Below are 15813 nucleotides of genomic sequence, written 5' to 3' on the forward strand. Positions count from 1 at the left end.
AATGGAACAGTAACATCAAAAAATTAGTGTTTTAAAGGAGAATGCAAGTCAAAATTTTAAAAGCATACTGCCCAATACGCCACACTTTTGGCTCACCTAATCAAATATTTACTCAGTTACACTTACTTTACATTTTCTAGAACTGGCAGCCATCTCTAAAAAGGTATTCTCTCTTCCGTTCCCTCCTTGCTTCATACTGCACATGTGTTTCATTCCCTCCCCCCCTCCCCTCTGGCAGATCCGCTTCTGATTGGCTGGTGAGCATGTGTAGCTCAGATCAGGAGACAGGATCAAGTTACACACATGCTCAGAGAATAGGAAGGCTACAGCCTACAGGAAGGGGAGAGAGATTTCAGTGATGTCACTGTAGTCTTCACACTGCTGTAGGCTGCCAGCAGCATATTTCAGAGAAGCAAGCAGGGATCTGGGAATTTAGATATGCAGTAAGTACTTAAAAAGAATGCCTTTAGACTTTTTAATTTATAGTAACCTTTTATTGTCCTTTAAAGTAATTAAAATATAATGTGCTGTTGCTTTGCAAAAAAAACTGGCGTTTTTGCTTCAGAAAAGCTACTATATAAATAAGCTGCTGTTGTAGCCATGGGGGCAGCCATTCAAGCTGGAAAAAAGGAGAAAAGGCACAGGTTACATAGCAGATAACTAGTAGATAAGCCCCATATAATGGGGGTTTGTCATCTGCTGAGTAACCTGTGCCTTTTCTCCTTTGAATGGCTGCCCCCATCGCTACACAGCAGCTTACTTATTTAAACTATAGTAGTCTTTCTGAGGCAAACACACCAGTTGTAGCAGTGCAGGGCAACAGTACATTATATTGTTATTACTTTTATACACTTTCATTTTTTGGTGTTACTGTTCCTTTAAGCAGTGCAGTATTTCAGAGAGAAACAGTTACATTCATGGTTGGAGTTTCAGTAATTAAATTCAGTTATATACTACTTTTAGCTGGGGTTGTTTATACTTTTATAGAAAACTATTTGTAGATGTGTTTGTGTAAATTCTTATAACTGTTTTTACCTCCCAGTTTTCTCATCCTTTCCTCCAGTTTACAGTAAGTAACTCTGCTCCTTATGCCCTGCTCCTGCAATTGTCCCCAACCTGTGGCATCCAGGTGCTGTTAGACCACCATTGTTAGCCCCTTCTGACACAGGCTGGCTCTGGTGCCCTATGTCAGCTGCTTTTAGAATGTTGCTATTCCGTAGTGATGCCATAGCTTGCAGAGACGTATTACTTCATGTATTGGTAGGGAAACAATAAACTGATTTACCTATGGTTATGTGGGAGTGCAATATTGTAGCTGTACATGTTTAGTTTGCTGCCTATTGTCTTGTATATTAGCCTTTATCAGTGATTCTTGTATTTCTTTGCTAAACTGCCTTTTTTATTAAAAGGTTCCAGGCCCTTATAAATATAATACAAATGGAGGAGCACAAATAATAGGTCTAATGTTAAAGGGTACATTTTTAGGGACTGTATCGCTCCCAAGAACTGACCTGACTGAATTTTGAAGACAAGTTTAGTAGGCAGGAGACAACAATACATTAGGGCAGTGATCCCCCAACCAGTGGCTCTTGAGCAACATGTTGCTCCCCAACCCCTTGGATGTTGTTCTCTGTGCCCCCAAACCAGGTAGTTAATTTTAAAGGAGACATTTTATATAAAGTTCATATTCAGTTATAATATTCATCCTCCCTCAAAATGTGAAATGATGCAGAAAGAAAGATGCTTTGAAAGCATTTTACCTATTAAAACTGCCATTATATGAGAGCTGCATACACAAGCTCACTGATCAGAAGTCAGAGCCAAATGAGACATGGGAGTGTCCTTCAGTCTCCCACAGGAAGTGGTCACAGCACTGACTAACAGGTTTTACTCAGCAGCAGCAGGGAAACCCCTGGTGGGAGAGGAGCGAGTACAGCAGGAACAGACTGTGAGCTCGCTAAATTCCTGACTTGGTGGTTGAATAAAAACAATATTTATTACCAAATAAAGCCCCCTGTAAGCTGATAGTGTGAATAGAGGCTACCTAATAGCCAATCTTAGCCCTTATTTGGCACCTCCATGAACTTTTATGATGCTATTGTTGCTCTCCTTGTCTTTTTACATTTGAATGTGGCTCACAAGTAAGAAAGATTTGGGAACCCTGCATTAGGGGGTTAAGTGTTAGGGCAATTAGTCTGCACGATTTTTAAAAATCTGATTGCGCCGACAAATCGCTGCAACAAGTTCCATACAGAAACGTACCAGTCACCGTGACTGATATATGTGGTGTGGGACAAACTGGGATTGTTCTAGCATTTGGTGTGTGATTGGATTTTTAAAAATGGCAGTGGCTTGCCCCATCTTTTGCTGCTGTTTAGATGTACCTGGGATATAGCAATGGGAGAGGCACCTTTTTTTTTTTGTATACCTTCTTAGTAGTTTCCATTACCCCCCCCCCCCCCATGTTTTATTGCTAACTAGTAACTATAAATTTGTCACATTTGATGCACGCATTTTATGCTCAAGTGCGTACTGGGACTTGCAGAGAAGCCAACCAGCCCCCACAGGTCTAATACATAATAACTGTCTATGTTATCTTGCAGCAACCCATCTGCTACCTTATTGATAGTGAGCTTATCTGATTTCTGTGGAATGGAGCTGCATAATAAGGTGCTCCACAGCCTTGGATAGCCTTTATCAAAATCTAAACCGTACCATGTCTCCTGGCGTTTAAATTTACGCTAGTAATTAAGGGGGCGGTTTGTGTTTATAAGAAAAAAACTGAATGGGGCCACCTTAAAATTAGCGTTTTAGGTTAATTATTATAAATAATGATGATGATTATTAGTATTAGATAAGCTGGAGAGCATTTATGATAAGCTGGAACTTCGGGCTGCAAATATGTGTCCTTTTCAGCCCATGGACCCACAACTTGTGCCTCTACTCATCCTCCCTGCAGATGGCTCTTAGTGCTACTCATCAAATTAAGTCTGGTGCAAGGTACTAAGCACTGTTTTAAATGTGCAAGAGGGTTGTAAATCTAAAAAGAATAACTTTACTCAGTGAAATAAAATGTCATTCTAAGTAGCTTTCCAATTACTGAAGTATAGCTACTTCCTTAGTTAAAGTATATTTCTTGAACTGATCAGTTGAGCTTTATTAGGGCTGTGGTGGTTGGAAAAGAAAAAAAAAAAGGTGATATGGATCACCCAGACTTGTTAAACTTTTACACATAATGGTTTATATTCTGCTAAAGTGTATTAGAACCCTTAGTGAGATATTGTACTTTACAGTTTGACATGCTGGAAATGGACCGTCTGGAACGACAACTCGTGAATTTGCCTTTGCTGTCTGATCCATCATCCTATGTCCCTGATACAGTAGATTTAACAGAAGATGCAATGGCTCGGGAATACTGGCTTTCATGCTTTGAAGAAGCTTTGGAAGGTGTAAGTGAAAATTTTTAATTCAAGCTTTAACACTATGAAAATATATTCTTGTTAAGTCTTGCTAATTGGTAAATACAAACATTTAGGAGGATTCCATGCTGAACACTACATTTTATTAGTGAACTGTCACTTGTATACTAACACTTGTTCTTGGCGCCATCATGTGGCAGTGTAGTGCACCAACAGTACCATAGTACTGACTACTATAAAAATGTTTAGTTAATGTATTACATTTTGTTAATATTTCATGTATGTTAAAATAGTTTCTATTTTTAAAATAGTTAAAATAGTTTATTTTTATTTATTAAAGGGAAAATTAGTATATATATATTTTTTTCTAGCTAGGTAGGGTTTACCTGCAGTTAAATTCCCTCAGACATAATATTGGATGAGGACATATCTGTGTGAAAAATGCTGCCAACAGATCCATTTTTGCTAAATACTGATACTACCCCCTGTTCATGCAAGTATAAACTATTTTCGAAGGCAGTACACAATACATACTCTTCATTTGTTTTCAAGGTGGCTAAACGCGCTGTTGCCAGTCAACCTGAGGCAAAGGATGCAACAGATCGGGCACAAAAATTTCAGCAAAAGTACTTTAATAAATTGCAAACCCTGAGACATCAGCCCTTGTAAGTCTTTCAGTATTATTTCTGAGAAAATAATTAATATATATATATATATATATAATTGGCGAACCCAGGGTGGCACTCTGCTTCAGCTCTTACCTCGAGTGCAAGGTAAATGATTTAAATATCCAAAAAAAAGACCAGCAAAAAAAAAAAAAGATCAATCGTGTATTAAAAACGCATAAACGGCCAAGATTTGCTTGTTCACTATGGATAAATATAACATGGGGTTGGTTAGCATGGTTGCTTTGAAAAAGGTCCCGAAATGTAACATTGGCTGTTCATGCGTTTTTAATACACGATCTTTTTGGAATATAACTCGGTGTTAAATGCCGAAAATACCGATATACGCCTCCTACCTGTGCCTGCTTATGGCGGTATTTTCACAAGCATTTTTCAGCTTGCCGAAAATATACACCATACGCCTTGTCTGACATTAGCCTTAACCTGGATTCTTTCAGGTGATTTAGATTTTACAGTTATTTTATTTGAGTACAGGTATTGTTTACATGTGGGAGGGAGTCTCCGGTTATATAGTAACATATTTTGGCACCAAAACTGGTGTAGAGAGTTTAAGTAGATGGGAGGGGAGCCCATGTTCTATTTGTTTTTCACTTCTGTGTGAGACTGAAACATCGAGTAATATACCTTTTTGTATAATATATTTTTCTTTGCATGATGGATAGCTGCTATAAAAATATAAAAAAAAACTCTGACATATTGCTAAATAGTACTTACTAGGCTTTCTTGCTTATTCTTTCAGTGCTTATGGATCACTGACAGTTCGCAGTTTATTAGACACAAGGGAGCATTGTCTTAATGAATTCAATTTCCCAGATCCTTATTCAAAGGTGAGTTGGTATTTTCTTCCCCTTTTGTCACCTGTGTTTAAAACCTTTGTTTTTGTCTAAGAGAAACACCAGGCCATGTTTTCAAGGTAGGCAGTACCACGCTCCTGTGCTCTTATGTGTTCAGTTATTTGTCATCGAATTTATGGACTTAATGAACTTTTGTTTTTACCACATTAAGTTTATATCTAATGATATGTTTTATATTAAAAATAATTCTCAGTTTAGCATTTGTGTGTATGGCATGTTATGCATGCTTATTACAAAAGGGCACGTACTGCGCTGTATAACGTGCTATACCTGAATGGTTCCAAAGCCAGGCAGGTTGTATAAGTCACAGCTCACTCACTGCATCTTGCCTTCAAGAGAAACAATGGGGGTGATTCACTAAAGGTCGTTAACGCTTATCGCATGTTTTTTTTTGCATTAAAAAGCATGCGATAAATAAGTACCGATTCATCAATGTAATTTAGCATGCGTTATCACTCATATTGCATGCATTAAAAATTGCATTATCACAATGCGTTATTTTTATCACATTGCGGTAATTATCGCATAGAAATAATACTAACGCATGATTCACAAACCCATATAAGTGTTAAACGCATAAAATGTGGTGATAATTATTGTGAAACTTACTGAACAAAATTGCAGCCGGTGATGGAGTTTGCAGTCGGATTTTTTCAAGTATGTGATCTTCCTAGAGTGATGCATGCTTGTCTTTTCAGGGAAATGGTAATTTTCAGAAAAGTAGTTTTCAGAAAGTAACTGCTACGTACGTAATAGTGTGCGCTAATATCAAGTGCAGCGAAAAATATCGCACGTGGCGGAAATTATCGTGCATGTGTTAAAATATCGCTTAAAAACGCTCATCGCCAGATAAATAACGCCAAGTACATTCCCTCTTAATTCAGACAAGTGTCCTTTTAGTGAATCGATCCTTAACTTGCAAAACATAAGAAGTGATAATATTCCTGACGCATGCTATATATATATAGCACTCGTTTTTTCGACCGTTAGTGAATTGGCCCCAATGACTTTACTCTTCAAATGGCAAATGAAGAGTTTTTAATTGGTCTTACATTTTTATATCTAGATTTTTAGATTGGTTAGGTGGGGGTATTAACTGCATAACTTTTATCTCTGTGCACTCATATTGTTGCCATATTGAAGAAAGGTTAGGCAATATGCTCACTTCTCTTATTGTTATTTTCCTTCTGTATCTCTCTAAATTTATCTTTATATTCAAGTTAGTCTTATTTAGACTACTGCCAGTCACCATAGCAAATATTAAATTACATGTTGGTATTAAGGTGGGTCACTGGAAAATATTTGGCCCTGTCAAAATGTATCCCCAGTAAGAAAAATGTTTTTGTATGTCTGTCATTTGATCAGCCTTAGAATCCCAATGTAACTGTCTTGTTCACGTTAAGCATGCCGATAACAGTAACTTGTTGGTCCGATAGAGGCCATGAACCTAAGAGGAGAGTGAATGAACAGAAGGGGGTCTTGGACCAAGGCATCCAGGCCTGGGTAAGACATTTTCCTTCTGTAATGTACAATTTCTCATATTTTTCTTTACAGGTAAAGCAGAAAGAAAATGACATAGCGTTAAAATATTTTCAGAGAGTAATCAAATCATTGGATGCATTGGGCTGGGAGGAGAAACAGTTTGCTCTGGTGAAAGGACTGCTAGCTGGCAATGTCTTTGACTGGGGAGCAAAAGCAGTCTCAGAGTAGGTGTTCTATATATTAAACCAACCGTGTTATGTATAGATACACTGACCCTTTTATTATAATACTCACACCTTGCCTCATGTCCTGTAATAACTGTTTAGAGTTGTGTGTTGCTATTTATTTTGGTTTTATTGCAGTACAGAGCTTAATGTTTTTGAGTGTCCTGTTCTCTTAGTGGTGGATGTATTCCCGTCCATATACAGTTGAAGGCCTTGCTATAAAATGTATATGTTTTTTTAAGTTTAGTGATGCGTACTTCATTAATTCATATTTAGCAAAATCCAAGTGTTAGGGCACTTAGCGCCACTGTTGCTGAGAGAGTTGCATAGACAATTAATTTATGGGGTTATGTAATAAAAGGCACTACACTTGCACATAAGCAGAAACCCATAGCAACCAATGAGCAGGTACAATTTACTAGTCACCTGTTTAAAAGCAAACATCTTATTGGTTGCCATGGGTTACTTCTACTTGGCAAATTTGCCTTTTATTACATATGGGGGTTAGTGTATTAAGGATGACTTACCCTCAGTATAAAGAAATCCTTTACCAATTATCACTTTGTTTTGTATTTTTTTTCCATTAGGCAACACACAGGTAATCTGTTCATTAGGGATGCACCGAATCCAGGATTTGGTTTGGGATTTGGCCAAGATTTGGCCTTTTTCAGCAGGACTGATTCGGCTGAATCCATGCCTCTGGCCGAATGAAAATTTGTCCGATTCTTTCACAAAGGAATTGGAGTTCAGCCGAACCACCAAATAATGGATTTGGTACATCCCTACTGTTCATTAATTACATAATTAGAGTAGTTACATTAAACTGTAAGGTGCCCTACGTCTACTGATATTATTTACAAAACAAGGTTTCATACAATATTCACATGCATGTATGGTGGGTTGGCGAGGTGACCAATATCTGCAGAAGCCTTGGATATCGGTTGTCTCGTCGATTGGCCAGGGTGGAAAATTTTGATTGGGTGCCTTTGAAGTCACCCAATCATTGGCAGTAGGTTAATGCTGAATTGACTGATGGGGTAGAATTCTATTGTTTCTACCTGCGTATCTGAAGATTCAGCTCTTAACGTCAGTGGAGTGCAGGCTTTATATATGGTTAAACCAAGGTGCTGATGATTATATCACTCTGACCTACATCATTGTCTTTTTACATTCATTCAGATTTGCAAGAGCCCATTGCATTGTGCTGACATTGTGGCTGTGTTCATTGTTATAAGCATCTGAATATTATTTATATCCACTCAAAAAGCCCATGTTAATTTATTCAACAAGTTTTTTTTTTGACACCAGTAGGAGGTGCTATCAGTGTTCAGCATGTATTTGTTTACCATTTGGCATAGTGGGATACAGACTTTTTACAAACATGCATTAAGTGCTAATTTCTTAGTATGCTGAAAATCTGAAAAGGCAATGGGGTTAAAATGCAATGACCTTGCTATGTTAAACGGGCATTAAGGCATGTTATTCTAGACGGTAGTGCTAGAAAAAAGGTCTTTCTCTCTTATATTGCATATTACAAACAGTAAACCCATATATAATATATATATACACCCTGGCCTACCCACTAGCACTGTGCTTGTACAGCTATTTGTAGCCCCAGCTTTGTATAGAGTGTTTCAATGTACAGCAAAGCAGGTGTCTAAATTTTTTTGGTCACACTTTTTTTTTTGGTCACATTTTTTAAGCTTTTTATAACTTTGTGGTTGTGCGTAGTATGTTTATATCCTACATCTATACAGCTAAATGCTTTCATTTGTTAAACCATTCAGAGTCCTGGAATCTAATTCAGAGTTTGGATTTGAGGAAGCAAAAGAAAAATTGCAAGGTGAGCTCAAGTACAGTCCGCACTTTGAGACAAGAAAGCACGCAGATATTAAATTATATACAATAAACTCCTCCACCCTGTAGTATTTTGATGTCTGTAATTTACCTTTAGTCTATAATGTAACATACTGCCCCTTTATTTGGTATTAAAGCTCTCCCTATCTATCCACCCTTGGCATAAGTTAATGGTATACATTTGATATACATTGACTTTATACTGATTACCCTCTTGCCTCATGAATGGGTTGTGCAAGTCAACAGCTCACATTTGTTTATTATGCTTGCATAGACACCATACTTTTGATTCTTTAAGGCCACAAACCACTGGATACACAAGTTTTTACAAAAATCCCCCTGGCCCACTAATATCATTTTTAAAAGAGTAAATAACTTGGAAATACTACATTTCCTTAACATTGGTGTCATATCCAAAGATCCCTCTTTTTGGATTAATTGTTGCATGCAGTCTGCGTTATCTCTTAGCACCCAGCGCATAAAAAATGTCCTTTTTGTCCTTTGTCACATGCAGGTGACCTAAACATCAATCCATATGGCTACCCAATAAATTCTGCAGTATGAGTATTTTTATTACTAGTTTTTTTTAGGATTATGTGGTTAGCCTTCAAAAGTTTTAACAATTAATTGTATTCAATGGGGCACCTAAAGGGGATCTGTAATACTGGGAAGTATTAAAAGGCCAGAAAAAACTGTCTGTGTCAAACCACACATTGTTTATACTCTCACTCATATATTCAACACAAGGAGCACAGTTGGCCGACAGCATTAGTAGTCCAAGAAACTGCCTGCGAAGTTTGTAGTATTGCCTCAAAGTGAATTTATTGGCTCATTACAGGTAGACATGGCAGCCATGGGTAGGATTGTATTATGGCAGCAGTGCCCAAAGTGTATTGGAGGCCTGTAGAGCAGAGCAGCCCTGATTTGATACATCCCCATTACTCAGTAATGGGAGGTGGATGTTCATTTAAATACAAAAATGTATACAGGTATGGGACCCGTTATCCAGAAAGCTCCGGATTATGGGAAGGCCATCTTTCATAGACTTCATTTTAGTCAAGTAATTAAATTTTTTTAATGATTTCCTTTGTCTTTGTAATAATAATAATAATAATAAAACAGTGCATTGTACTTGATCCCAACTAAGTTATAATTAATCATTACTGGAGGCAAAACAATCCAGTTGTGTTTAATGAATGCTTTCATGATTTTTTTTTTTTTAGCAGACTTAAGGTATGAAGATCCAAATTACAGACCCCCTTGTGTGGAAAACCCCTGGTCTCAATCGTTCTGGATAACTGATCCCATACCTGTATTTTCTTTACCCTAAACTGGTCTGGACACCATTCGCTGGTAGTCACTACACTCCTACTAGCCAAATTGTTTTTGATTAAGACTCTTTATTATTAGTATGTATGTTATTATGTTAGTACTTACCAAGTAAGTAAGGGAAAAAATGGCACAGTGTATTGTTACAATAGAACTGTTAACAAATTTCTTTATATTCTCTTTTCCTGCAGCACGTCCTTGGCTAGTAGACACATACAATGACTGGATTGCGCGATTAAGGGTACGTTTCATTTTCACACATGCACCAAAAATGTACTGGCCAAAATGGACAACCTGGCTGACCCTCCGCCTGAACTGCAGAATTTATCACGTCATCTGTGTACCCTAAAATGCACTAGCTGTACTTAAACCATGGGCTTTAAAGTGATACTGACACACAAAACCTACTTTTCAAAATACGAATATACATAAAAAGTTCCCTATAGGTCATGTTGATGTTTTTTCGCTGATAGGGCTGGTTTTATAAGTAATTGTTACCTGAAGTTCCTAAACCTGACTGTTTTGCCAACCTGACTGTTCCTTCTCAGCCTGTCAGTTACAGCTTCTAATACAGACTTCCGATGCACAAATATGGCAGCCCCGTCACATTCTTTATGGCAAAATTATAACATTCTTGCAAAGACAAAATTATGATAGATGACAAAATAAATTAAATATTTTTTTTTTTAACTTCAGAGAGCTTTAGAAAAACCTAAAAGAACATTTGCAGAAGAATATAAGCAGTTCTATTAAGGCTATAGCATTGATGTTCAGTTGATTTTGGTTTCCTTCTCTCTGTTTCAGGGTTCACCTCATAAATGTGCCTTAATATTTGTGGATAACAGTGGTATAGATATCATTCTGGGAATCTTCCCCTTTGTTAGGGAGCTGCTTGCCAGAGGAACCGAGGTAATGTGAAATGTTTTGTTTTTTGTTTTTTTAATTTCAACTTCGTGTCTAGCCCCAAGAACCCCTAAGTATCTTGTACTTAGTTGCTTATAAAAGCTGGAGCAAATGCACACAAAGGCAAGTACTCCAGTTTCATTGGTCCTACCTTCCCATTTCAGGTATAATAATTAAAGGACCACAATAACTTACATTTTAGGCTGAGTCAGGACTAATATAGGAGACAATTAACTGTAAGCAGGACATATTTTCAGTAGAAATACCACGTTGGCACAAAAATTACATAAACAGATCTTAGATGTATATATAACACTTTTTATTTAAAATGCAGCATTTGCAGTGTAATTTCCAAAACCAAGTTAATAGTATGTGTTCTGTATTAATTTGTTTGTGTTTGATGTTGCAGGTGATTTTGGCCTGTAATTCCGGCCCTGCCCTAAATGATGTAACCTACAATGAATCTCTGATTGTAACAGAATGCATTGCAGCTATGGATACTACAATACAGTAAGTAGTTATCAGTTTTGTCTGCTGCCTTTTTTTTTTTTTTTTTTTACTTTACATTAAAATATGCATGTGAATAAAGGCCAACTAAAATGTGATATAAAAAATACCTGTAAGAGTTTAAACACCATCATATTAGCTACTGTGTGTACTTGGAGGCACAACATTCATTTAAAACTGCAGATATTTCCCCCCGCACCTTTTAGATTTTTTGTTAATGCCTTTGCTTTGTAACCTGAGTCCCCCTTGATCCATAGCTGTACCTGCTCCTTGTGCTTTCTTGGAATATTGGCAATGGAATGTGCACAGACACTAGCCAAGGGGAGTCTGTGCAGGCTTATAATGCCAGTAGAACATGGATTCAAATCACAAAACACAGGTTTTATGCCAAATTTGTAGCAAGTAACTCCACAAAAATGAACCAAAAATAAAGTGGTTTGTTCAAGAAGTTACTTTGTTACATTATGTAGGGTGATGAATTGTTATCCAAAGTGCAAATGATCACATACAATATGAATAAATATACCACAAATGTAGGTTAAACAGTTGGTTCTGCTTTCACACGAGCAGCTCAAAGAATCAGGTTTACCTGGTTGAATTCCCAGCAAATTTGGTGAATTATGAACGTATCAATTTGGGGCAAGTGGCAAATACACAATACATACTGTATCTGCAGTATTTAACTATTCCATTTTTGCTTCTACTTCATTCTCTTTATAATAATTTTGCAGTGTTACAAGTGGTGGATTTTTTCATGAACCTGTACTAGAATTTTGCTATATGTTTTGTTTTGATAGGAAAGAAACTAGTTATTTTCTTGCTTAAATTACAAAGTCAGAATATATTAAGCACACAATTAAATTGTACTACTAACACACTTGTCCTTTCAGGTGCAAACTAAGCTTATTTCTACTTTCTAGGTCTGCTTTGCAGGATGAGAGGTTAATATTAGTACAAACAGGCTCCAGTTCCCCATGTTTAGACCTAAGGTAAGTTCTCAAATGTGTGTTCTTTGTTTCTTGATGCATAGCAACTATTGCAAAAGAAAAAAAGTCTTGTTTGTTAGTTTCTGTGCAAGACCTTAGCTGATGCCCTGCCCATAATTTAACTGTTGTATACAGACATTTTATTTTAAGTCTGTGGCTTAAATGGTGTTTTGTCTGCTGCAGTGCTATAACTGAAAACTGTTGTGGTCAAGACTTCTCATAGCAAGGATCATTAAAGTATAAGAAACACTTACGGTATATAGTTTCTTATTCACAAAAAGTGCCCTTAAGCATAAAGAAGAAACCAAGGCACAGCAGCTAGACTTACATATCAGGATAGAGGATACACAGACTGCAGTTTCAACTTCCCTTTAGCCTTTTGCTTTTGTTTTTGAATTTGGCACATTCTTTGGGCTACATGTTAACCATAGGAAATCAGGGAGTTTTCCCATTGACCCACTTCCACAATAGAAAAGTTTTAAAAAGTGCCCACTCTTGAATACTTGGGAGGCATCTATGAAGATATTAGGGGTAATTTACAGCTACAAATGCAGTTGCCCTACTGCACATTTTTTTCCTGTGTAAATTGCCTGTGGGAAAACACAAAGTTTCCCCACAATGGGAAAGAATTTGCAGATTAGTCACCCACTGTAGAGGAGATTTATCGCTGGATATTAATCTCCATTTGTATCATTGCCCTTATAGAAACAGAGACCTCAATTCATTTTCATAATTAACAAAACCACAGGGACACTGAATACTGTAAATATGTCACATGGAAAATTCTTTAAGTTAAGAACCTTTTAAAGGGTGCTTTACATAATCCCCTGATATAATGCCATTACAATGGCTGCAATTATAACCTGGATATGTACCAATTAATCTACCAGAGTTTGCTGCTTTTTGTAGCTTCCACTTTTACCAGTTTACTAATAGCTTTATCGTTTTTATGAAACTAATGGGGGGGGTTTACTGAACAATTTAACATATTCCGCATTGGCCCTTAGTAACCCCCAATACTTTAAAATTTTATTTTTTTGTTAGTTTTTATTCAAAGCTCACAATTACCATCATAAACTGCTATAAATGAAACCTGTTGTACCATATCCACATTTCTCTGTCCTTAACGAATGTTTTTTTTTTTTTTTTTTTTAACATTATCTATCCTCTACCATATTAAATAAACGGTATTACCAAAAAATGAAAGTGTATCAAAGTAATTAAAATATAATGTACTGTTGCCCTGCACTGATATAAGTTGTGTGTTTGCATCAGAAACACTACTGCTGTGTAGCCATGGGGCAGCCATTCAAGCTGGAAAAAAGGCACATGTTACATAGCCAATAGCAGATACACTCTGTAGAATTCAATAAGAATCTACACCACTTATTTGCTATATAACCTGTGCCTTTTCTCCTTTTTTTAGTTTGAATGGCTGCCCCCATGGCTACACAACAGTTTATATAAACTATAGAAGTCTTTCTGAAGCAAATTCAAAACTTTTACCAGTTCAGGGCAATCGTACATAATATATTAATTACTTTGATACACTGTAATATTTTTGATGGTACTGTTAAGTAAGCTCATATAACTCACTGTTAGCTGGTTTACTGTACAAAGAAGTGACAAATACAGTCCCTCGGTAACCAATTTACATTTAAAAACTTGAGGCACTTGGCATGTGATATTCCAGATCAGTTGATCCTGCCTAAATGAAGGTGTTACCCACATAAGGCATGAATGAATAAATGTAAGGACAGGATATGTTTTCTCAAAGTAATCCATAAATATATTTGCATACCCTGGTGCTATGTTAGCAGCCTTGCAGTTGCAGATGATACTCATAAATTACAACAGAAATTGTTTGTCAGAAATTGTTCTTAAGAAATAAGACTTTGATTAAATTGGCTGCCCAATGAATGTCACCCCTGTGCCTCCCAGCATGCTTTGCTTGTGTGCATGTTTACATGGTGCCACCAAGCATGGCAAGCTATCTGCTTTTGTTGGGAGGCAGGTTAAAAAATGGACAGAGATAAGGTGCAGAGTTTGTTTTTTTGTGTGCTAGGGAACATTTTAGTGATATCTATCACACAGGTACCATGTTTACTTATAATTTCTCTGTGTATCTTTCTGAATTGCTTTCTGCAGTCGACTTGACAAAGGACTCGCTACACTTGTTAAGGAACGAAACACTGATCTGGTAATCATAGAAGGCATGGGCCGAGCCATTCATACAAACTACTATGCCAGCTTCCAGTGTGAAAGCTTGAAATTAGCTGTAATCAAGAACTCTTGGCTAGCTGAAAGACTGCAGGGCAAGATCTTCAGTGTGGTTTTTAAATATGAAACTCCTTCCAAGTGAGATCCTGCCTGGCTGGCACAAACCCATTCCTCAGCACTAGTTTTATTCATCATTTGTAAAGAATGTATTTTTATTACATGGGGGTGGGATGTTTAAAATTGCTGTATTTATTTTGTGCTTCTGTGCTGAGAAAAAAAGGCTTCGTTATAAATATATAAATACATTTAAATTATATATGTATAAACAATATTTTTTGCAATATCTCATTTCTTTTTATATTTCTATATAATTGTTTTCCGGAATATGGTAATGTTTATAATTCTGACTATTTCTCTAAAATGATAAGAAAAGTAAAGTAAGAAAAGAAGCACAAGGCAATCCTAAGTATAAGAGCTTGCTCAAATCAGGTGTCGGGTAAAGGGTAAAGTTTGGAACATTTCCATGTTTTACAAAATAAAAGAAGAGTGGCACCCTAGACACACGTACCAGGGAGAGCTGCTGGCAGTGTTACCTTATTGACACTAACAAGACACAATCACAGCAGCCTCTTTGGGTCTAAAGGGATGGGGAAATGTGTCAGTGATTATGTTTGGGTTGTGGTTAAGCAGGTCTGTAATGGGCATGGATCAGCCTTACCTGACCTTTGTAGGTTTCCATGTTGATGTACAGAGCTAACCTACAGTTAGTGCTGTCACAATCGTATTAGACTGCACCACAAAATGTAACTGTACAGCCTTCCTGCAACATCGCTACTGACATCACTGGGTCATATTCATCCACTTACTCTATCATGTGGGTCACACATGGATCAGACTTTTCTCTATATAATAAATGCTAACCATTTGTGTTTTGTTTTTAGCTGAAAAGCTTTTTTTTTAATTAAAGTATTGCAGTAATACTCTTAAGGTGCTAAAGCTTTGTTACTCCTAGGGGCAGATTTATCAGAATGTGAGTTTAGAGCTTAATACATAAAAACTCACCCATGTTCTGTTTCTTTGGGATTTTTAGAAGCGTATTTATGAAATAGTAAATTCTAACTTTTACCCATTGATCAATACGCTTCTAAAAATCCCATAGGAATAAATAGAATGTGGGTGAATTTTTATGTATTAAGCTCTAAATTCAAATTTTGATAAATCTGCCCACAAATTTTCTTTTTGTTTTTTTTCCGTTTTTCATTGCAAACATAAAAGGAGATATTATGGTCATTATAGTCATGGTTCTGCAATTTTTAACTAATATGATCAGCTGAGACAAGACAAGG

The 15813-nt window shown here is 36.7% G+C and overlaps 1 protein-coding gene across 2 annotated transcripts in view; it reads left to right on the plus strand.

The window, feature by feature from the left end:
• pank4 (pantothenate kinase 4) overlaps positions 1-15454 on the plus strand; it is a 33800-nt gene extending 18346 nt beyond the window's left edge. The window contains 10 exon segments of one of the 2 annotated variants that reach the window (NM_001127018.2): positions 3294-3449; positions 3972-4084; positions 4845-4932; positions 6514-6665; positions 8453-8508; positions 10043-10092; positions 10656-10760; positions 11164-11264; positions 12182-12250; positions 14396-14808. In NM_001127018.2, the coding sequence (NP_001120490.2) occupies positions 3294-3449; positions 3972-4084; positions 4845-4932; positions 6514-6665; positions 8453-8508; positions 10043-10092; positions 10656-10760; positions 11164-11264; positions 12182-12250; positions 14396-14609 (1104 nt within the window). In that variant the 3' untranslated portion in view covers positions 14610-14808. 2 annotated transcript variants of the gene reach the window in all.
• The last annotated feature ends 359 nt before the right edge of the window (positions 15455-15813 follow it).

Source organism: Xenopus tropicalis, chromosome 7, assembly GCF_000004195.4.
Source record: "Xenopus tropicalis strain Nigerian chromosome 7, UCB_Xtro_10.0, whole genome shotgun sequence".
Classification (NCBI taxonomy): domain Eukaryota; kingdom Metazoa; phylum Chordata; class Amphibia; order Anura; family Pipidae; genus Xenopus; species Xenopus tropicalis.